We start from the raw sequence: 23712 nt of genomic DNA, 5'->3' as shown, positions 1-23712 counted from the left end.
CTGAGAAGCTGCATAGCAAGCTTTTCAAAGTCATGCCATTAAAGCATCTATAAAAAAACTTTCATTTTAGGCTTTTTTCTTCTTTTTTTTTTTAGCGTGTCGCCCATACATCAAAGTTTACCAAGGAATGCAGGCAGTGTATTCATCTGGAGTCTAGTGAGTACCCTATATATGTGGTCACACATTCATTTGAACATTGTTTGCTTTTATAGAATGTTACAATACTTTACAGCAGCGTTCTGTTTAAGTTAGCTTAATGTTAATTTTAATTCTGACTTACTGGTTTGTGTAAATTTCTGTAATTGCTTCCACACTCTGGCTCACTTTACAGTCTTCTCTCTTGTTTTCATTTAAGTCTCATTGGTCCAGGCCACAAAGACTGTGTATGCATCACCCTGGAGCCTGCCCAGCTCCTGAAAGGAGACATCATGGTAAAGAAAAAAAAAAATGAAGCTGCATTTGCAGAGATTTCAATGTCAACGCTGACAGCTGTAATCATAAAATGTTTTTTTTGTTTTTTTAGATCAAATGCTATCATAAAAGTGACATAACTTCAGAGCGGGAGGTTATTTTTCGGCTTCAGTTCCACACGGGAGCAGTGCAAGGTTACAACCTGATGTTTGAGAAAGAGGACATGGAGAATGCCAACAAAGGTACACCTGAAAAACCTTGAGAGCAGGCCTCAACTTGCAGCTGCTAGTCCACAGCAGCTCTTCCGCTCCACATAGCGTCTGCAAGGCTCAGTCTGGAGTCAATTTAGACTTGGCACTTTAAGCCTAGTAATCTTGTTTTCCTAAACACGTTACGTGTACTGAGAGAATCCATGTTGCTGAACAACAACATCGTTCATCTTTCCAGTTTTGGATGGCTCGTATTTATAGCTTTCTTCGTGTGTTGCTGTCATTTCAGATCCCAGATTTCCAGACTATGGTAAAGTTGAGCTGGTGTTCTCCGAGGGACCAGAGAAGATCCCAGGTAGATTCTTAACTCTTCAGCTTTTTAAAGTAGTTGTCCAGAAAGAGATAGGCGGAAAAGCAGACACAGCGCTCTCGTCATTCTTTTTTCCGTGCTTCCCCCTCTGCCCCCTGGTGATAGGGGATGTGGAATGCATCAGAGGGGAAATGTAGTGTGAAGTGTGTGCTGACAGAGGGGTAAAGAAGCACAGCATGTCCTTCCCCCAGAACCCCACAGGAGTGAAACTATGTGTATGTGCCCCTTTTTTTTTTTTCTTTAGCTTTTTCTTTTTTCTTTTTCTTTGGCTTGGTTGATCCTTCACCTTCTAGGAACACAATACCTGGGTTTCCATTGCCATTTTGACAATTGGAGCATGTGAATAAGAAAAAGGTGACTGGAAATTTAAGAAATGTACAAATAAATTACACTAATGTACAAAAAAGTTCATGTGCACGCTTGACGTGATTTTTGCCTGTTTTGAAGAAGACTTGATGTCCGTTGGAGAGCATGGAGAGACTTGTAAATCATGTCTGATCTGGCAAAGACTTGAATTACATTACTCACCAGCAATTTCTGTAAAACTAATTGGACTGACCGGGTGTCTTCAGAGATATCCCACATGCACAGAAATGAAAGGAGTTCCTGATGAAGAGTTCTCTCCATTTTCCTCATGTAGATGTCCACCATAGTTTTTCTGTTGCTTCTAAACAAGTATTGTTTCTGGTTAGGACAGCTACTATTTCTACTGAATTACAACCATGAGCTGTGGGGATTAAAAAATGTCCTATGTCCGGGCAAAGTGTCTGTTTCATTTTTCGTTCACTTTTCAAAAGACCACCTCAGACTTGCTTTGCTCGTGAAAGGAAACCCGACTAAGAAAGACATTTTTTTTTTTTTTACATCTATTTGACTTGTTTTCGTCTCATGAAAAAAAGCCTGTGCTATTTTAGATTAATACTTGCATCACTTTGATAAAGGGAAACTTTGAAATTTTTACACCTACAGATTCAACTAGAAATATCAGAAAAATACTGAAACTTTCTAGATTTCACTGTTTTGTTTGTAAATAAGACTTGTCAAAAAGCTATACAGTATCTACAGTAATGTTATTTTTTTTGTACCAGGTGCTGACAGGTGGCAAAATGGACCAGATGTTATTGTTGACTACAACACTGCAGATTCTCTAACCCGCTGGGACTCGTACCAGAACATCTGTGATGGTGAAGGTACAGTTGCTACGCTACATTAGTCGCAACATGACTCTCAAGACTTTGTTATAACAATGCCAAGGTTACATGATGAATCAGACACTAACAAAAAAAAATATTGCTGGAGATTTCATAAATGAGAACAGTTTTCTTTTTTTTTTTTTGTTTTAGATATTGAACCTTTCTTCCTTTTTAACTTTTCCAGATTTTAGTTTGTTCTCTGTGTTTCACAGTTACACAAACTCTTTCTCTCGCAGAGAATTAACAGAGTGTGACAGGTCCTGTGGCCCATGTCACTGAGGAACTGCAGTGTGTACATTAACATCCACACTCAGTTATCACTAACTTGGTTATGGCCGCAGTTGATGTACAGGAACCTTACGTATGAGTGGCACTTAAAACCCTGGCAGACAGGCCTTTGGAAACCAGACTTTTACTATGCTGAGAAAAGAAACCAGAGACTAAGAGTTACCTTAGCGTGCAGTGTAATGAGAATGGCAAGGAGTGTTATTTCTGTGTAAAGTACAGAGGAGTGTTGCTGTATGTGGGGAATGCTGGGTTCAGAGGAAGAGCAGATATTTCTCAGGAGATTTCTGTCTTGTTGTCTCGTGAAATGAATAGGCACGCTTCAGCCATCCCACACATATGCACACTCTCACTTGTGCCCCCCCCCACACACAGTCATGCATTCACACTCAGAGCCACCCTGCCGGGGCGCCCCGACCTAGCTGTGGTTGTTGCCACTCCACTGAACCACAGAATTCACAACAACCTCCCAGAATAGAGCAACACGGTGGCGGCATTAAAATACAGATCCACCCTTTTCCAGTATTCATTGAGTGTTTTTATAAGCGGAGTTCAGCTTGATGAAAACAAGCTGCCTTTTTCATTTTTCGTTCAAAATGACCTAACCTAGAGTTTTATGCCTACTTTTGGGAATGCAATGAAAACGCAGCCTATCCTGTTTAAGAATTTCATCAAAGCAAAGCAAAGACACCAGCGAAAGAGGTTTTTGGGGTTTTTATTTTTTCCCCGTTGCCTTGATTCCAAAGCCTTCATGTGGGATATTTACAACCTTGTTTTCTCATGTAAACACTACTTGTGAGAGGGAAGACTGGGAGCTCGGTTGGAATTCTACATGTGCTTACCAGCAGTTGTCCTCCGGCAGGTCCAGTTTGCTTCACAGTCTGTCACCCAGAGCGTGGTCAGGAGGAGGAAGTCTAGAAGTTGTTTGACACTGTAGTGCTAAGTTTGGGAAAAGAAAACCTCATTTACTTCAGAGGCTGTTCTTCAGTTGCCTGAGTTTGTTTTTTTAAGAGTCCAATTTTAGAAGATTGTTTTCCCTGAAAGGTTGTTTACTTAAGTTTATTGATGAAGTTAGGTGTCTTCTTTGTTTAGCAGTAAATGGCGATGGGGTTATGTCTGAATGATCACTTTGTAGTCTCTCAAGAATCTTTTCACTCATTTCAAAGGGATTTAATGGCCTCAGAATGCAGATAGTTTTTTTTTCTGTCTCTTAGAATTTTGCTGACTCCTGGATTAATTCAGGGAATATGAATGTGATTTTAGTTTGGGTTGAATTTATCGAGTGCTGAAAAAAATCCCCAAAATTGTAACATCTCTTTCTAGAAATGGTGCCATCCATAGTCTAAAAATCCACACACCACGTCGTCAGTATTTTTTCATGGAGACAGTCACCATATGGAGATCATTTCTTCAGTGAAATGTAACTAGAAACGCTGGATGCAGAAACAAATGTAGAGTCCATATTTAAAGAAAGGAACCCACATCATAGATAACGATGCTATTGTGGGTGGACGTTTATTCCTCTTTTGTCACTTGACACTTGGATAAAATGCCAACAAACCCAGTACGTTTTCATGAAATTAGAAAACATTACAAAATTATTGTGTTGGTCCGAACCTCTAAAATACACGTAAACATGTAATTAGATTTCTACACACCAAGATAATGCACTTACGAGTCAAGTTACTCCTGTATGCAGTTGCATGTGAGGGATGCATGTGATAGAAACTCTCACAGTTTCTATCCCGAACTTTGAGCCAGAAATAACAATTGAAGACACAGATGAAAGCATAGCATGCATCTCATGCCAGAAAAAGCCCAATAATCACAAGCTGAAAGGGGACACCTATCATAGCAGAGTCTGACACGCTTTGCTCAATAAATCAATTCCCCTTCTGTGCTTGTATTCTTCAATAAGTATATGAGTGTAGTCCAATCAAATGGTATGATAAAGCTGTAACTGCTGCCTCACTTAACTGCATGAAAGCGTAGTAACTGATGGCACAGAATGGTAGACAGAGCACAGTCTTCCCAAGAAAATGGTAGCTAACTGTCTCTTTAAGTGGGAATGGTCATATCTCAAGTGCTATTGAAGTGTATGAAGCATTTCACCTCAACTTTAAGACCATGTGCGTATTTTATGCACATGGTCTTAAAGTACTGTTAAACAGTATTCTGTTTTGTTAAATGTATACATATATATTATATATATTGGGCTTAGGGAACAAGATGGAATGGAAAGAAGTGTGGTAATTGCATAGCCATAAACAACAAGCCCTCGTGTGATAGGGGAGCAGTGTTGGGAACAGTTGTGGTTTTCTGCCCTTTGCATTGCAGTTGGTGGATTTTTCAGGAACTGTCCACACCCTAACGAGCAACATGAGGAATACCGGATAGTCATGGTTTGACTGACACTGATTGTCTCAAGTTTACAACTGTCTCAGTCTTGTCATTGAACAATTTTTTTTAACAATTCATGAACCCCATAATTGGGTTTAGGACACATCTGTTTCTTTCTAGTTTTGTACACGAGGACAGAAAGCATGTAATTTCTTTTGACACATAAGGCTGAGAGAAAAACAACTCGGTTGCCACTTTTCATGAAAATAGCCTGGAGCTCCCGGTAGAAGTTAATGATTGCCTTCATTAAAAAGTGTCTTTTTACAGAGAGAAAATGCCTTGAGCTGCAGGAATGTTGTTTTCATCCTCTGATCTACTCTGGGCCACCCTCTCTCTTTCATTCTCTTCCATTCTTCCCCCTCATTTTCCCCAGTGGGGTAGTCCCTTGACGCAGGGGTTAGATGCCTGGTTTCCTCTGGCCCGCCTCTGCTCCATAGCCCCGCCTCTGCTCCATAGCCCCGCCTCACTTGTTTACATTCCTCTGCCCGTATTTGGAGATCTCAAGGCCTCCCCTTCTTCCCTTGTGTAGAGTGCAAACACTCTCACCTTCTCAGCAGAAAAGAAAGCTGGGCCAGCTTCATTTACCTCTCACTGTTATCTGCTGGGTAAAAGCCATGTCTGCCCTTGTGCGTCTTCATTGTCCTTTTTCCTCCTCTGTTTTTTTACTGGAGACTGGGATTGTCTTGTATTGTTACCTCGCAGGGACAGATAAGGTAAGAGATTTTCCTCTTGACTCAAATAGGTGGTCAGGGGGGTGTGGAAGGAGAATAGGCAGGTATGATAATGGCAGGGGTGACAGAGAAAAATAGCAAGAATCAAGGCGAAGGGGTTGAAAACCCGATCACACCTTGGAAGGGGTGTCACAAGAGGGGTTTGTTGAGAAAGTACCGATGGAACTGCCTTGCATCGGGCTCTTAGCAAGCTTCTCTCAACAGAGTGGAAGGGGCAAACTATACATAACAGGAGGTTTGGTAGAGAAGGAGGAGGAGGGAGGGGGCGCTTTTATCATGCGTGACTGGTATTCAGATCCTGGTCATGGTTTTACTGAAAGGCAAGAACTTTTGTCATTAGGTTGAGGGAGAAGCAAAGGAGTCCTGTTCCTTTTTCTTTTTTTTGTTGACGCTCAGGGAGCATGACAGTGAAACAGCAGCTTTATAGCATCCATATTTACAGTTCTTCTCCAGCTGTCATTTTACAGAAGTCTGCAATCTGATTTCTTGAACTGTTGCTTCAGTCGTGATTACACACAAAATGACTGATCTGGGATTTTTCTGTTGCTTCTGAGGATTAAGGAGGTTGTTTGGACATATGCTGAGGGTCAAGGGGCAAGTGAGAGTGAGTAGGATGGCTTGATCGCAGCAGGGTGAGGAATGCAGAGGTCAGACATGATCCATAGCTATTTGACTCTTGTAGCAGCATGCAGAAGATTTAACATCTCATCTATAACCTGTACACGAAGAACACCTTTGACCGTTGCACATGTTATGCTACTACTACAAATGTGATGGTTCACCTGTAGGCTCGATGGGAGAGGAGGATTTTTCTTTTCTTTTTTTTTTAAGGTTACATTTTTTTCTGACAGATCTAAATGGGTGATTTGTCTCAATCAAGCAACATGATGAACATGTTTTCCTGTCATTTTCTTAATGCCCTGGTTATTTGTTGTCTGTCTAGTCTGGAATGTTGTCCTTATGAGGTGAAGTGTAATTATAAGTGAACTTGTCAATCATAGACTCAGAATGTCGGAGTTGGTGGAATGACATGTTAACAGCGTCTTGTCTTGTCTCTGGTGTTGTGCTTTTCAGTTGTTTGTCTGTGCGAGTCTGCCGTTTGTGTGTCTCTGCGTGTGCCCATACCGGCTGACTGTATGAAGCGCTGCATCTCTTCTATTTTGCAGCACCACGCTCTCATGGCCTAACCCAGGACAAAGAGGCAAGCAAGAGGAGCCCCAACGGAGAAGAGGTCCCGCTGGGAAGAGGGGCCCGCACGACCTCCGCCACCTCGAGCCCTGACCATAGTGACCACGCCCTCTCCGTCAGTAGCGACTCGGGCCTGTCTAGCACTTCTCTGTGGGCAGACAGACCCACACCGGTCACCTCCACTAACACCATCAGAGCCAACCAGGGCCCTAGCCAGCAGGAAAAGGTCCAGCTGAAGAGGCTTCTAAGTGGTTTCGGACTTGAGGATCCCTCACTTGAGGAGATGGATGATCAAGGCCCACGAGGGGGCATTCAGCAGACAGTTCCAGCACAAGTGCACATCAATGGAGACAACCGACCTCGCGAGAGGGAAACAGACATCCTTGATGACGAAGTCATTGCGGCTCATGATCTACACAGCGTGGATAGCCTTGGGACCTTGTCGTCATCGTGCCACAAGAGCAGTCAGAACTCGCTGCTGTCAGATGGCTTTGGCAGTCCTGGAGGAGAGGAACATCAAAGCCAGCACCACCTGCATCATGCTGGACCTCCTCCTTTGGAGGAGTACGAAAGATCCTATGCAGAGGCCAGAAGGGCCTGTCTGAGCTCCAGGAGCAACTCTGTGGCCTCTTCTAATCCCACCAGTGCTCCGAAACCTAAGCAACACGTGTACAGACAAGGAAGCTATTCAACACAGTCCTGGGTTCGTCAACAGCAGATGGTTGCTGCACAGCAATTTATCTACATGCCCGAAGACGGAAACGACTCAGAAAGATACCCTGGGAACAAGCAGGGGAACACCTCATCCAAAGCAGGTCTTTCGTCTGAGCCACAGGACCCCATCAGGGACACAACAAGTAATGCTATCAGAAACACAACACCTCACAAAGAACCACATGTGACCAACAATAACAATAACAACAAACGAGATGAGGAGTTCAAATCTCTAACGATGGATATTGACAATTCCATCGATCAGCTCAATCAGCTGATCATGGACCTGGATCCCACTTTCATGCCGGTGTCGAGCCACAGCAGCTCCGTTCAGAGGAACGGCGGGACGCACATCAACGGCTCAGTTGGCAAACGTTCAAATGGCATCAATCTCAGATTCAACGATAGTAATGAAGCGACCCTGAAAAACACACAGCAGACAGGTAAGCTAGTCGGACTGTCTGGGTGTGGTGTGGACTTGAAAATGAATGTGTGTTTTTTTTTCTATCAGAGAAGTTATTTATCTGGATATGACAGACGAGTTTAAAAAAATTAAGCTAGATATATTATCTAAAAATACTCAAACTTGAATAGTTCCTCTCCAAAAAGCTCAACTTTTCTTTTCGTTCAACATAAAGCACAACCTCTCTCCCTTTGGCAGAATTAGTGGCAGAAAAAGCAGGGTTCTTGGCAGGATTTCAGATGTTTTCAGTATGTTTCTGAAGAGAGGGCGCCGTCCAGACTTGCCTGTGTAGCTATCTGAGTTCAGGATCAGCAAGATACATGAAGAAACAGAGAGCAGCTGTCATTCAGCATGGTGAACATTGCTGTCTCTTGCTGTTTGATTGCAGAGATTGCGTGTTTAGAATATATTTTTGTACAAACTTGTGTTTGAAATAATTTTTAATCACAGTTTCAACTTAACTCTTTTGAGTCTTATATTAGAATGTCTCATTTGATTGTTAGGTTTGTAAAACCAGACAGTGGTTATGCAACATAATCACTCTTGTATTTACAATAGATATCCAACAAAGTTATTTTGATTTTCAGGGATTAAATCAATGATCTCCAATCCCATCTGCTCCTATCCAATGTGATAGAATTGTAAGGCTTGGAAAATTCCATTTTGTTTTTCCTGCAGCAACATTATGATGCTGAACATGATCAGGTGAATTTTGGAATGATTTTTATCAAGTAAACTTAATAAGAACCTCTTTATGTATTGGCAGTTTTTCATATTTAGCTTGCTCTTACCCGTTATTGTGTTCTGTACTGTTGATTAAAGAGTATTTTGACTAAAACCCAGTGAGGCAGACAGAATATGGAAAGCCATGTTGGCTGCATGGATCACCGCATGAGCGTTTGGTTGCAGAGGGGGCACAGGATGGGGAGGCTTTAGGAATTTCCAGAGGAGGAACGAGTGAGCCCGCAGGTGCAGTTTTTTCCATATGATTCCAAAGGCTTACCTGTCTGTGCATATCAACACCGGAGCTCCGTTCTGAGAAACAAACACCAAAGGCTAAATTTGCTCATTTGAAAATCAAGCTGTAAGAACCAGGCTGCAGTCTGAGGAAAGAAACTGCTTTTTAGTTTTTTTTTGGTTCTGCAGCTGATTATCTAGCAGATTTAAAAAAACAAACAAAAAAAAGGCTGTGGTGGGTTTTGTCTTTTTGGATTCTCTGGGTGGTGCATGTAAACATACTCCATAGCTCCTTTTTGAAAGTTTCAAGGAAGTTGGCTGGAGAGTTTGCAACAATTAAAACAATTATATGACTTTCTTGCAACATGAAGCAATTCTGTTGTATTGACTCAATATAGTTTACATAATGTTCTTAGGTGTATCCAACTTATTCACTATTAGTTGTTGAATAAAGCAGGACAGGGTTTGTCAGGCTTACTTGTTGTTAAGATGTTTTTCTTTATTCAACAAGAATAGACTGACACGAGTCATACAAAGTCTTTGTTCAAAGAACAAGATTCGGTTTAGTTTTACTGAAGTGTTAACTCATAGAAATTCAAACAAATGTGACTATACCCATGAAAAGAACATACTTGTATTTCATGAAAAAAGAATGAATATGGTCTCGATAATAACATGCGTGTGTAACAGCAAATGTTTGAGGTGTTTTTCCATACGATAAGGAAAGATTAATTGTGCATTAGTCAGTGCTGTCCTGTAGCTAAGGAGGTGGATTGTTCACACTTCAATTAGAAATTTGCTGGCTGGATACCCAACTTAGCCAGACTGCATGCCTGTATCCTTGGGCAACATACTGAATTTCATATTCCCACTTGATGTGTTTCTCACATCACATCAGAGCCTATCCCAGCTGCCACTGGGTGAAAGGCAGGGTACACCTTGGACAGGTTGCCAGTCCATTACAGGGCCCAAGTTAAATTAACTCTAATAACTTCCAAGTATATTAATTTGAAACAAAAAAATCGCTCAAATCTGAACGAAAGCCGTATGATTGTGTGAAAACTGATGTCATGTTCCTTCCTTTTTCTCTGTGTGTTCGTTCACAAAGTTATGTTTCTGTGTGGAGCGTGTAAAAAGACACTGTTAGGTATGCATACAACACTGTTTGCACCAGACAAAAGTGAGTAATGATCCCAGGCATTAGCACGTCTGCATCATTAGCGTTCTTCAGAGCTGAGAGGTTGGACCTCACTGTGAGGGCTCAAATTAACACCCTGGTGATGAGTGGCAGCACTGTTTAGAGGACTCACAACATTGACACCCCCCCCCCCACAACACACACATACTCACACACTCCACGCCCTCTATTAGCCCAACAGCCAGACCTTTGGCATTCCTCAGCTGTCTCCTCAAAACAGTAGAGGCAAACCTCAGGGTTGGCTGTGCCTGATCAAAGTAATATTAATACAATTGTGTCATTGTTATTATGGCACATACATTATTTTTCTTGTTCATTTACCTATACTGATATGAAATGGCTACTTTTATTCTGGAAAAATACATTTTCTGAAAACGGTTCTGAAAGTTAGCACTGGTCAGGGCACAACTATTTGCCTTTCAGGGTGTTTTTGATCCACTTACTTACTTGAAATCAATGACGCTTGTAAACCTCTTAACATTTAATGACCTCCTTACTGCTGCCTCCCTGTGTGTATGCAGCTGTCCAGTCCAGTGACGGGCGAGTGGGTGTCATGCGGAGTCTAAGTTGCCAAGGGAGGGATGTCATGGATCACCCAGGCTTCTGTAACTCAGGTTGGGGTGAGACAGAAGAGTACAGGGGCCAGCGGACATATTCCCCTTGTGTCCCACAGTCCCAGGTAATTCAACATTTTCTTTTGCATACGATTGTATGTACAAAAACTTCTTCTATTTCATGCATTCTTTTTCTGGGATGATCTCCACATGCATTGTGTGTGTGTTTGTTTCAGCATTCCATATTGTACAGAGGTGACAGTGCAGATTACAGGGCCCAGGGCACAGATGTGGACAGCGTAGAGGCCGGTAGCGACATGACTCCACCCACTCCTGCCTTTCCCGTCTCTCCGCCAACACCTTATGGTATTTCTAATTTGTTTTCTTTCATATTTACCCGACTTATATCATCTGAAACTATGATTCTGTGTTGCTAATGGCGCACACTTGTGTCCCTTGCGTTTACAGTGAAAAATATGTCAGAATTGTCTGATCTCAGGCAAATTCCACCTCCCAGCATACAGTCTTACGGAAGCTACAAAACAAATCACGGTAGGCACAGAATTCTTTAATCCAAAACTCAGTTTTGGTTTACGGTTTTGGTTAGAAAAACTTAACAAATAGTACTAAGATAAACCTAACAAAGGATTTTACAGATGGATTTTTCTGGATTTGACACGCTGAAACATCGAGTGATACAGTTGAACAGAAGCATCAAAACATTTAGAGTATTTTCTTACATCTCTGCTGTTCTTGTGGAAACTTTTTTGTGGTGTTCTCTTCTCAACCAATACAATATTGTGAGGGAGACGAGATTAACAGTGAGTGAGAGGTGCAAGCAAGATTCTTCTTTCGTGTCTACCCTCTCGCTGCATTTTTGGAACCTCTGTCGTTACAACAGGGTCATTTTGGTTCAACTTTGATTTTACCTCATAATGGTGACATTGTTGTTGACAGAGGCTCAAAACAAATATGTCTTGTATAAAAATTAGGGAGTTTCCTAACCAATCTCTGCTGTTTGTGGAATTTCTTTGTGGTCATAGCTTGTAAAAAAAAAAAAAACTTTCTTTGACATAGCGGCATTGTTCTTTAAATTAAAAGTGAGATTTTCTTTTTCAGTTTGTATGTTTATTTATTTTTATTTTTATTGTGTATATTTAATGCTTTGTAGCACCAGCCTCTATAGATTTTGTTATAAATTCTAAAATACCGTTAAGATGAATTATTGCTTCAGAGATCTTTTTTTTTCTCCCCAATGTATATAAATGTAAATAAATCTTCCTTTGAAAGAAAACCATTTTTCACTCCTCATGAGACGCAATGCCAATAGAAAACAAAAGCTCACTTTAATTTTCATTCGTTTTTGATATTTTTGTGTCCATGGAGATCTACAGTATGTTAAAAGCTTGTAGAGCCTGGGAGTAGATCTGTGCCCCTGCTGTGCCTCTTACCACCTCAGACAACCAGGCAAGAATCCCTGCATTCACTTCGGCTGCATCTCCATGGTTACTGTGGCACAAAAAAACTTTTCTTCCCCTATGAAAGTGTCTGTGTGTACAGAGGAGAAACGGGGACATGGAGAAACCAGCAGGCCTTTAAACTTTGCACCTCTGGTTTCTATAAAAGTAACCCAGAGAAAAGCTAGCTGTAAAAACTGGGCTGGAACCATAGCTTTTTGGTTGGCGTGAGGCTTTCAGACTATGGCTGATTTAAGTAAAGCTTTCAGATAATTATGGCAGTAAGCTTTTCATTTCTAGCTGCAGTCGAGTTTGATTTGTTGACTCCATGGATTATGGAAGAGGTAATTAGTGATTGGTTTTATATATAGACTGAATAGCTGAGTTCAAGGCCATGTGGAGAGTTTGCATTAGCTTTTTTAAACTCCAGTGTTTCATGTTTGTGGCAATAAAAAGGAAAAAAATAAAACAAACAGAGCTTCTCTTTAGGACATTTTGTTTTGTTTTACTTATTTTTTAAATTTTTCAGTTGTTTATTCTCCATAAGCAGCTCTTCTAGTTCCAGAAATGTTTGATTTCTTTTTTCTTTCCAAAAAAGATAGACCATCAAGTTAATGTGTACATAAGTTTACTTGAAACATTGTAGAATTTAAGCCTTTTTAGATTAATTCTCTTTGACACCCACACAGATCCCCAGGGCTATCCTGAGATCAGTCATGTTGTAATGGAGACTTTGCCAGATTCCTCCCTCAACTGCCACAGGATGCTGAGTTCATACTCTGCCTCCCTCGTTGGGACCCATCAGCAGATGGACAGGTAGAGATCTGACTCAAAGGAACATTACCTGTTTTTCACGACCTCATTAAAGATGTTTGAAGTTAATATTCTGCCTGACCTAGCCACATGTTCATATTAATTGCAAGACTTCAACTTCAATGTCGCTGTTTATTTTCTTTAATTGTCATCACAGAAGCCAGTCTGTGAACCAGTCCTGGCAAGAGCATCCTGTCCTGAACCTCCACACCTCCACGAGCAACTACTCCTCTGCCCGACAGCCACCACAGCACTCTGTGTCACTGGACTATGGCCACCACTCTCCTCCCTTACACCACCCCCACATTCATCCTGCCCCTAATGCTCACAGCTCTCCTCGTAACAGCCAGCGAAGCCGCATGGCTTGCTATGCCCTCAGCCGCAGTCCTGCTCAAAGCTTTGACGAGCAAGATGACTTGGGCCACGGCTATGGCACAGACTGTCCTAATATGGGCCTTGACGCAGAACTTCTTACCTCCTTGGACGGGCAGAATCAGTCACATGCTCCCCAGAATCTACCCCCTCTTTTGCCTGAAAAAAAGAGAGTGTCGGATGGGGAGCATTCATTGGGAACAGCCTCTCCAGCCCTTAGTGGATTCTCAAGTCCCCACAGTGGAAGCTCCCTGAGCATTCCTTTCCCCAATGTCTTGCCTGACTTGTCAGCTCAGACACCCCGCACAGCCTCGCCTCTGCCAGGTAAGCCAAGGTTTGTTAATGGCCTTGTGGGTGTAACAAGTTTGGATTATCATGCACAGATAAATACTTCTATGTGTGATTACTGTGTTTTCCAGATGTACTAGCCAGTAAACAGGTGACTGTAAAGTTTGTACAGGACACATCAAAATTCTGGTACAAGCCAGATATCTCAAGGGATCAAGGTGGGTGCTCAATGTTCACTTTTGGTTGACAGTGATAAAGGGAGTAAACTTTTTCAGCTTCACACTCCATGTTTCTCTTTCATGTAGCTATTTCAGTCTTGAAGGACAAGGAGCCCGGCTGCTTTATTGTGCGAGACAGCCACTCCTTCAAAGGGGCCTATGGTTTGGCTATGAAGGTGGCTAAACCCCCTCCCTCAGTTCTCCAACAGAGCAAAAAAGGTAGGTCACATATTGGTTTTATGAGAAGATTTTTTTCCAATCCTTTTTTATTGAACATCTATTAGTGACATTGACGAATCACTCTCAGGTTTGTGTGTTTAAATGTAGAGCTGTCTGAACATTGAGCTTAGTTTACATATTGGAAGCCAGAGAAAGGGCTGACTTAATTTTCTCCCACCTCCACATAAATTCCACTCAGTAACGTCTTTATTTGCCCTCTGCTTTCAGTCTTCACTCTAAGAAAAAAAAAAAGATAAAAAATGTTTTTGGCTCAGTACTTTCAGTTGCCATGGTTAGGATTTCAGGGATTGTTGGCCCTGAACTATGGACATCCTGGGAATCATGCATAACACAATCACACCCAAAGCCATCTTTAGTTACATCCCACTGTACTCACATTCATGATGGAACCTGAGAGTCCCTCTCTCTGTTTGTGTGTGAACTCTCATCATTCTGTTTCTCTCCTGGGCATCATCATGATGAAACCAAACGGACCACTTTTGCCTGATAACCTTAGATGTAAAGCTAAAGTTTCACCTTTTAACAAAGGACATGCTGGGCCCATGAGCCTGTTCTGATCCCAGGGCATTCTTCAGAAAAGCTTCCTGCCCCACATAACTCTGTCTGATATAAAAGTTAGATCACAGAACTAGGGTCACAATATATTTATTTGGTTGTTTACTACCTCGTTTATTTTTTTGTCTTGCATATTTAAGGGAATAGAGGAAGGGATATTTTTTTGGAATGACAACAAAGCTTACTGGCAAGTCAGGCCAAACATTCTCTGGCCATGTTTCAACATGAAAACAAAGGCTGATTGAGTGATGATAACTATAACTATTCTTATTCCAAAAGGGGCTGAAGAACATCAAAGCCCAACAAAGTGCATGTCAGAAACAAGTCAAATTATGTATTTGGTACATTTTTTATTTAAAAAAAAAAAAAAAAAAAAAAAAAAAAAACATCACATAAGGAAACAAAGGATTCCTTTATGTGCTTTGCAACCGCAAGGGATGGGGATGTTTTAACAGCCTCCCTTTGGCTGAAACATAATTCTTTACAGGTAATTTTTCATTGAATTAAACAAAACAAAAAAAAAAAGAAACTTCGCTCCATGGTTAGAACAGAAAAAGAAACCAAGTCTGTTGTGTATCAAATGTTACTTGCTTGCATAAAAGGCCTTCTGTCAACAGACTCCAGGTAAGATTCAAAGCGACATTAGGTTAAATGAGACCAAAGCTTGGATCAGGCTGTTTCTTACTCTGGAGCAAACAAATGTAGAGTGTTGCCTTGCTTTCTTTGATATTTTACCCAGGTGGCATAGCAGCAGCCAGACTGCAATGATTGTTTGATGACTTCGTGGTCATCGACGACCAAAAATGTTTAATGAAGGGAAAATAGAACCGCTGTCGTGTTCAAGTGTAACACTCTCTACAGTAAAATGATATTAGAAACTAAGTATCAGTGCTTAGTAATGTTTCAGCATTTTTCTTCACTGTAACAGTCTTCGTGCTGAAATGCCAAAACAGTTGCAGGAGTGGCATTAATACATTGACGTAAATGACAATTGGAAATGAAAATTAAAGGAAATATTTGACCCAATGATTAAATCCCAGTTGATTATAGTCAGGCGAGGATTTGTTGTTGTTTCTTTTGTTCGGTCAGTGCAAAGATATTGCATGTCTGTTTTTATGTAGTGTTTCATGAACTATAAATTAGCCCAAATACATATAATTATAATAAAGCAAAAATGAGAATTTATGATATCTTTAATTTCAGATACTTTGGTTTAATTTAACAGAGAAGATGCTCCTTTCATTGCAAGTCAATTTGTTTTTTTTTCTGTTATTGTTCCTCTTAACCCTCGACTTTCACAAACTGTATAGTTTGAGTTTTTTCAAGAGGAAATGTATCACTCCGTGTCCCAGAACCCCACACACCACATCACCGTCACCCCTCTGCCGTCCAACAGCACCTGTGGTGACATCATGACACAGTCCAGCGCCACACTTAGAGCTTGGCGGTGTTGTAACTCCTTAAAAATGTGAAACCCAAACCCACCTTAAGGAACGAGCTTTTCTCCGAGCTTTTGTATGGACATTCCTCACGTTGACGCCTTTCTGCCCCTTCAGAGTTGCTTTGGTTGAATCGTAATCCTTTTGATCTCTGGTCAGACTTAATGTGGTGATTTATTTCACGCAACTCTGAGGGTGGGAAATCATATTTGGTACTTGGTACAAGTTATCTAGAGTTTCAGATGGATTGGTAAAACAGATCGTCTTGAGTAAGTGCTCGTCTCTGTTGGTTCCATTTCTCTCACAGGAGGAGATTTATCCAATGAATTAGTGCGACACTTCTTGATTGAGTGCACCCAGAAAGGAGTTCGGCTGAAGGGCTGTCCTAATGAGCCTTATTTTGGTGAGTGTCTTTCTGCTTAAACCTGTAGCTGACCTACATCGGTGATCAAGTCTTCATTAGCAATGCTGCCCTCTATTGGCGTGTGGTGCACTGTACCATTGCTTTTTTTTTTTCTAGTTCTTTCCTTTTCTTTCCATGTCTTTTGTTTTGTAACCGAAAAAAGCACCATGCAATAAGAGTTGAACTTTATCTGTTCAGTGTTAATGATTTTAGTCCTTTCTCCTGAATTGTGTGATATTTTTGTACACCTTTATAATTGCATGTATGTATCTGAGATGAGTGCAGTGACATAAACTACTTAAATTCATATTTTGTATTTACAAAATACAATAAGGATTGTATTTTATTTTCTTCTATGTAAATTATGCATTTTCCTTCCTCTTTGTATGTATTTCCTTTCTTTCACTTTCATGATTTGTGCAATGATGCAAGATAACCAGTAGGTGTTGTTGTTCACCCTTGCAGTTAACTATCATTTTGTTTCACATGCTGTTGTTTTTTGCAGGAAGCTTAACTGCATTGGTCTGCCAACATTCAATCACTCCTTTGGCCCTGCCTTGCAAACTTATCATACCTGACAGAGGTAAGCGTTCACACATATACACACTCATCATATTTCATTAATTAAAAAAAAAATATATGGTTAGAGTACAAAGTAGGTTTTATTTAAGTTCTGCAGCCTACCCTTAACAGACAATTGAAAATGCTTGTTTACCTACTTGGCCATTTAGTAATTATACCAGGTGGTGTAGTTGTTGATCTCTGATTTTTATTTTTTTTTGTTTTTTAGATCCTCTCGATAACGTTGTGGAGAATACTTCCCAGTCGGTCACTAACTCTGCTGCTGAGCTGTTAAAACAGGGTGCAGGTAATCTGGCTTCTTAGGTCACTCTCTATGTATAAACATTCTGACAAACACATGAGATTGGTCATAAATACTTACAAAGTCTCTGGGTGCAACTATGGGACTGTTTTTGGACATGAGTCATTTTCCTAGCCCTGTTATTATGCATTGTGTCACTGGAAAAATGCTAAGTGTAATTTGGATGTGTTTGTTGCTGCAGCGTGTAATGTGTGGTACCTCGGCTCTGTTGAGATGGAGTCACTAACAGGCGTTCAAGCCGTGCAGAAAGCCACCAGTATGACCCTGAGCGCTAACCCTTCACCAACCTCCACTGTGGTCCACTTCAAAGTTTCTTCACAGGGAATCACCCTCACAGACAATCAGAGGAAGTGAGTACAACACACACACAGACTTTTACACTGATCATACAAAGATACATTAAATTCTCTTAATTATTATTATTATTGTTTTTTTTTTCCAGGCTCTTTTTCAGACGACATTACAATGTCAATACAGTGATATATTGCGCTCTCGACCCTCAAGATAGAAAGTGAGTATTATTTATTTAACACATGCAATTTATGGGTTTCAAGAGTGCTGGTCACTTGTTTTTGCTCAAGAAACCTGTTATTATTCCAGTCAGTTGTTGTGAAGAAATACAAAACAAATGTCTTATACATATACAAATATAGTACTGTATACAAATATAGTTAGATTCAGTGTATTTTACATGTTCTTGTAAGCTGATAATGCAACTTTTACTGCTCATAGGTGGAAAAAAGATGGCTATGCCTCAGCAAAGTAAGTAGATGATTATGATTTTCACCAAGCTGTAACCAGGACACAGTAACAACACCTACTTTTCATGGCATTGAGTCAATTAGAGGCCGGTGGCAATGCTGCTATTAACTTCTTTGGTTCACCTTTGCAGAATCTTTGGCTTTGTGGCAAGGAAAACTGGCACCTCCATGGACAACATATGCCACTTGTTTGCAGAGCATGACCCTGAGCAGCCAGCAAGCGCGATAGTCAACTTTGTCTCCAAGGTGATGATTGGCTCACAAAGGAGTAAGTAGGACAGAGCTGATCACCTGGACAGACACTAACTGAGAGTAGACGCAGAAAGTGAAAGACTGAACAAAGGACTTCAGTAAATTAAAGGTGTGAAGCAGGCGATGACACAGACTTTAACTGTGGATTTTAACTGGATGTTGTGGGCATTCTATCGATTACCCTAACCTGATATTCTCTTAAGAAAACAAAACAAAAATAATTTTATTTTCTGTGTGAACTGTAAATTAGCAGAGAAAGGAAAATAATCATAAAAATCTGTTTATAACTGTAATGTCTTATAATTAGACAGAATGGTTACAACATATGCTTTACTGTGGCTGCTTTACTTGTTGTTGCTAAGCATTTTATTGACAAATCAACTGAACTTGCACCTATAGATGCATATTTTATTGAATACAGTATTTAATCAAAACCTATTTTTATTGAAACCGTTAACTAACTGTACAGTTGTAGCTGACAAAGAGGCACCTCACTGCTGCGCCTGTCTGGTGTTTTAGTTTGGAATTAAAAACATAGAAAAGCAATGGAACAATTATGTATAAATTGGACTACATTTTTCTACATGTCATCCAAGATCTTGTTATGTTATCTATGCAGTCTATACAATTTTTTAGATTACTGTCCTCTATACATGTGTCACATGAAAGTGGCTTCTTTAAACCTGATAGGTCATACATTGAGATGTATTTGACCTTAAAAGCTGTCTGTAATTTTTCTTTTTTTTCTTAATAGAAGCATGTGTGTGTGTGTGTGTGTGTGTGTGTGTGTGTGTGTGTGTGTGTGTGCGTGTATTTGTGTGTTTAATTGAAAGAGATCACATAAAAATATTTTGATTAAATAAATAAATATATATATATATATATATATATATATATATATATATATATATATATAAAATGAGAATTCTTTAAGAGTGGCAGTATGTCTTTTTTTTTAATTATTATTCTATTCTTATTTACACAAGCCACTGTATTGGGAAAATAAATGTTTTGGGCTTTTTTATGAGAAAAACTAAGGGGAGACATAAATATTTGTCTTGGAGTAGCACAAATGTATTTAATATTCGACTTACTCAATTTGTCATCTGTCAATGACTTATACAATAAACTTTGGGCCAGGGGGGAAAGACAGCAGTTTATTATTCAAGCTAACTGTTGACATTGTATATGAGATGATGACCGTGGACATTTCTTTCTTCTTTTTTTTTTTTTTTTACTTACTGTTTGTTTGTGTAGGGTAACAATTTCACTCACAGAGGCACCTACAATCCCAATGCAGTTGTTGCTCTTGCATTGATTATGTGAACTCTTTTCATTTTTACGACCTATTATTTGTACCTCATGTATCTCATAATACTGTGCCTCTGTGTATAACATGTTAGATGTAAACAGCTTATTTGTGTATTGATATTGCATTGTTTGAGTTGTGTCATGTAAATAAACAGTGAAATATTATTTAATTTTGACAAGGTATTTTCTTAGGAAAATAGAGCATCAGGCTGCCAGCGAAGACTCCAGGATGTTTCTGGTTAAGACCTGGGGTAAAAATGTTTAAAAAAAAATGGCTATCTGAGGCAAACTTGATGCAATGATAGATAGATAGATAGATAGATAGATAGATGGATACTTTATTAATCCCGAGGGAAATTTAAGGATCGAATAGCTTATACATACAGACACAGAATACACAATACACTGATTACAAATCAGAATACAAAATACAACACTAGTGCAACACAACACAGCATATTAACATCACAGATCACAGTTCACATACACAAAACAAGGAATGAACAAAACTGTACAAGAAGAGGAGTAGGATGCTTGTGATGAATGTGCGGATAGTGCAAAAACAAAGTGTGTGCGTGATAAAGTGTGAGCAGTGCAAATGGGAGAGTGCATGATGATAATCTGTGCAAATGGCTAATATAGCAAGTAGAGGAGGGTGTGTTGGATGATTCACACAGTGAAGTCCATCTCGCTTCTCCTCTCCTTGCATGTGGCATTGAAAAGCTGAATGGCCCTGGGGATAAAGGACTTCCTCAGCCTGTCTGATGAGCATGCCAGTGACAAATGATTGGACGGGAAGAGAGGTAAAACCAAATAATTGTATACAACACCCAAGGTACAAACTGACATCGATTGTCTGCAAAGAGATGCAAAATGATAAAAACTAAAAAACACCAAAATTACATGCAAAGCCTGAGAGATGTACAGCTAAAAAGATGTAATGAGACAATACATAGGTTGAGAAATAACCACAATGGGGCACATCCTCATATAGATGCATTCCTTTCAATGGAGTTGACAGATGAAGCTGCAAACAGAGTGTTGCGGATTAGCGATCTTGTCTGATATCCAACAAATAAAATGGCAATGTGTTGGAAAACCGAGATGCAAAGCCACCAAATTATGGTACAGTGTGATGAAATTGCAACACACATAGCTTGACTTTCATCCAAAATTAAGAAAATGATACATTAACTAAGCTAAATAAAAAGTAAAGGGACTATAAGATCAATAAACAGCTATAAATTACCCAAGCGATAAAAATGAATTGCTATCAATCTTAATGAAAATAAAAACTCGGCCTCAATAAAACCACAGAGAAATCGAACGGAACGGGTTTCAAAACAAAAAAGAAAATATAAGACACTAAATGATGAGAAACCTTTCCATGTACTGCCTGCCAACATTCTGTATTTGTTGCAGAGCCCAATAAAAACTCTGATAGGTGACATGAAATATTTTGCGTGACCTTGTAAACTGAGCAGCGTGGTAGAATCTGAAGTGAAGAGATTAAACATTGATGCACAGTATGCATTTGTAATGATAAGAGGCACTCTGCTCAAGCTGGCTGAGCACTGAACTACCTGATGTTAGGTTTCTTTCACATCAACTGGAGTCACAAGCATTTGTCGTCGCCTCTGGCTCCTCTGTTTCATCACTTTTCTGTTGTCAAAATGGTCCAATAGTAGCTAGTGTCTCACAAAACAAAGGACAAAATTGGAAGAATAGATAGATTATGACAACCTGTGTGTTACCTGTAACTGTGCAGAAATGTGCAGGAAAATAACATTAAAAAAAAATTGTTCAATCTGCAGCCAGCAGAGGTCACTAACAACAAAAAACTTTTGTAGTAGGACCCAGGTTGAGTAGGTTGTCAAAATGTACTTTTTAGATGTTTCTCATGGGTGTGGTAAATATTACAAAAGAAAGTAGACCAAACCCTATTTTAATGAGGCTTACTTGCTGCAGGAAAATCAGGATTTTACCACCTAACAAGCCTGTGCATGTTGCTCTAATGGTGCTGAGAGGGAATAAAATGGCATAGCCAAGCCTTAAAGAAGGAAGGAAGGTGTAATGGGGTGGGTCCTCCTTCCTCTCCCTCTCTCTAGTGTCCCTCTGCAGGTGGTGAAAGTAAGGAATTCCCGGGGAGGGCAGTAAGGAAGCAAAGGCCCACGTGTGGTGTGGTGTCGGCAGAAAGCCCACAGCCCGTCTTCCGCTGTTATTTAGTGCGAAGTGGCCTTGAAGTAAAAGAAGCTGGGGAAAGTCCAGAAAGGCAACAATGCCATTAGACTATAGAGGGATCTGCCAGAGGGATAATATTTCACACAGGTAATAATAGTATGTCCAAGCATGTAAAAGATCTGTGGGCTGCAATAAATACCCATCAGAATTTAAATGTCTGCATGTTCATAATTATTGAGTTGGATAATAAAATGAGAGAAGTACTAACCGACTGTATGAAAATCCATTTGAATCAATATCAGATTAATACATGAATCAACAAAATTGCCAATAAAGTGGATGAATACTGCAGTGAAATAAATCATACAACAAATACATTAACAAATTAAAGCTGAGAGTGGCCATGCTGAAATCATTCTGAAGTGTAAATCTCAGATCTCAAGTATCAGTGGCTGATGTCTATGGCAGCTACATTTGCCTTTAGGCTTTATTCTGGAAGTTGGCCAGCCTGTCATCTTTGCCTACTGAGAACATGCTGTCTGCTATATGCTGCTACTGCTGCTAAATAAATTTATTTTTTTAAGCTTTAGTTCATATAATGTACACATGTAATATAATAACAGACACAAGGACAAAGTACATTATTTTCATTGTCTTCACTGAGCAATTTCATTGTATTAGGAATACTATGATGAGCTGGTGATGGGTAAGGGTGTCAGGATTTGATATAAGAGATATGTAATCTTTCCAATCAATTTCTCCCTTCTTTGTGCCAAACTGTTGGGGAATCATCAATCAATTTAAAAAAATCTCAATGCAAAGTTGCAAAGAACGGTGTATAATCTCAGAGCCTCGTCGAGGAAAATATGTTTGATAGGTTTGACGTTCCACCCCTCAGGCAGCACGGCATGAGAAACAGTCATGCCACCATGCTAATTATAGCCACATGTGCTCTGGAGTACCTTGGAAAACCATTGTCACTGAACAAAAGTCTGGCACAACATCCAGAAATGGAGTCTGAAAAGGTATAATGCAAGGAGGAAGACATTTAACTACATAAAAATCCCACAAAGGTCTTGGAGGAAAGGTCAACCTAGAATGCACAGAAAGACAAAGAAAAAATATTCTGGGGTGAAAAGTGTCCATGTTTCAGCTCCATGCCAAAGATGATAGAAACATTATTCAGACTGTTAACAGCAAAAGTGGTGAATTCCGGGGGGACATTACGGGAATACATCAGTCTCCATGGCATGGGTTATTTGCATACAGTCATGTGAAAAGGAAAGAAGTTTTTTATGTATCAGGACTTCCAAATGTGAATAGAGAAGAAGCATGTAAAAAAATCTAAGAACACTCCATGATTCAATAGCTTGTAGAAATCACCTGAACAGAATAACTCGAAACTTGTTATGATTCTTATGTCTCCCACACTGTTGTGCTGTCATGAACTTTTAAGTTTTGGGAGGGTACCATTGATGCAGAGGTGTATATTAGAATTTTTGAGAGACATACTGTACAGAAGGGATGTCCAAAGTCGGTCCTCGAGGGCTGCTGTCCTGCAGGTTTTAGATGTTGCCCTGCTTCAACACACCTGATTCAGATTAAATGGATGTTAATTATGTCTTGATTTAATAGTTAGTCAGTTTAGTTAATTACGACTTTGGACATCCCTGCTGTACAGTACCATCAAGAAAACTATTTTAACAGGACAATGCAAAACTGCACTCTGGACGACTTAGAGCAGCTTGGCTTCAGAGACACAGTGTGTGTGTGCATTCCAGATATGTCCCCTATGGAAAACGTATGACACCTCATGAAGAGAGGAATTAGATGACCACAGGCTGTTGAGCATAGAAAATTTTGTAT

General features: G+C 40.0%; 1 protein-coding gene across 4 annotated transcripts in view; it reads left to right on the top strand.

The window, feature by feature from the left end:
• The window catches only part of LOC142398999 (tensin-3-like), a 31764-nt gene extending 11929 nt beyond the window's left edge, over window positions 1–19835 (top strand). For all 4 annotated transcript variants that reach the window (XM_075483314.1, XM_075483315.1, XM_075483312.1 and 1 more), the window contains 20 exons: window positions 96–156; window positions 356–431; window positions 524–653; window positions 910–975; window positions 2079–2180; window positions 6766–7944; window positions 10641–10798; window positions 10910–11039; window positions 11142–11225; window positions 12820–12946; window positions 13101–13639; window positions 13735–13821; window positions 13909–14040; window positions 16363–16458; window positions 16964–17041; window positions 17249–17326; window positions 17523–17691; window positions 17784–17852; window positions 18074–18103; window positions 18234–19835. In XM_075483314.1, the coding sequence (XP_075339429.1) occupies window positions 96–156; window positions 356–431; window positions 524–653; window positions 910–975; window positions 2079–2180; window positions 6766–7944; window positions 10641–10798; window positions 10910–11039; window positions 11142–11225; window positions 12820–12946; window positions 13101–13639; window positions 13735–13821; window positions 13909–14040; window positions 16363–16458; window positions 16964–17041; window positions 17249–17326; window positions 17523–17691; window positions 17784–17852; window positions 18074–18103; window positions 18234–18378 (3536 nt within the window). In that variant the 3' untranslated portion in view covers window positions 18379–19835. The remainder of the gene's footprint in view (window positions 1–95; window positions 157–355; window positions 432–523; window positions 654–909; window positions 976–2078; window positions 2181–6765; window positions 7945–10640; window positions 10799–10909; window positions 11040–11141; window positions 11226–12819; window positions 12947–13100; window positions 13640–13734; window positions 13822–13908; window positions 14041–16362; window positions 16459–16963; window positions 17042–17248; window positions 17327–17522; window positions 17692–17783; window positions 17853–18073; window positions 18104–18233) is intronic.
• The last annotated feature ends 3877 nt before the right edge of the window (window positions 19836–23712 follow it).

The sequence above is a fragment of the Odontesthes bonariensis genome, chromosome 14, assembly GCF_027942865.1.
Source record: "Odontesthes bonariensis isolate fOdoBon6 chromosome 14, fOdoBon6.hap1, whole genome shotgun sequence".
In the NCBI taxonomy this organism is placed as follows: Eukaryota; Metazoa; Chordata; class Actinopteri; order Atheriniformes; family Atherinopsidae; genus Odontesthes; species Odontesthes bonariensis.
This window is presented reverse-complemented; position numbering and strand designations above follow the sequence as displayed.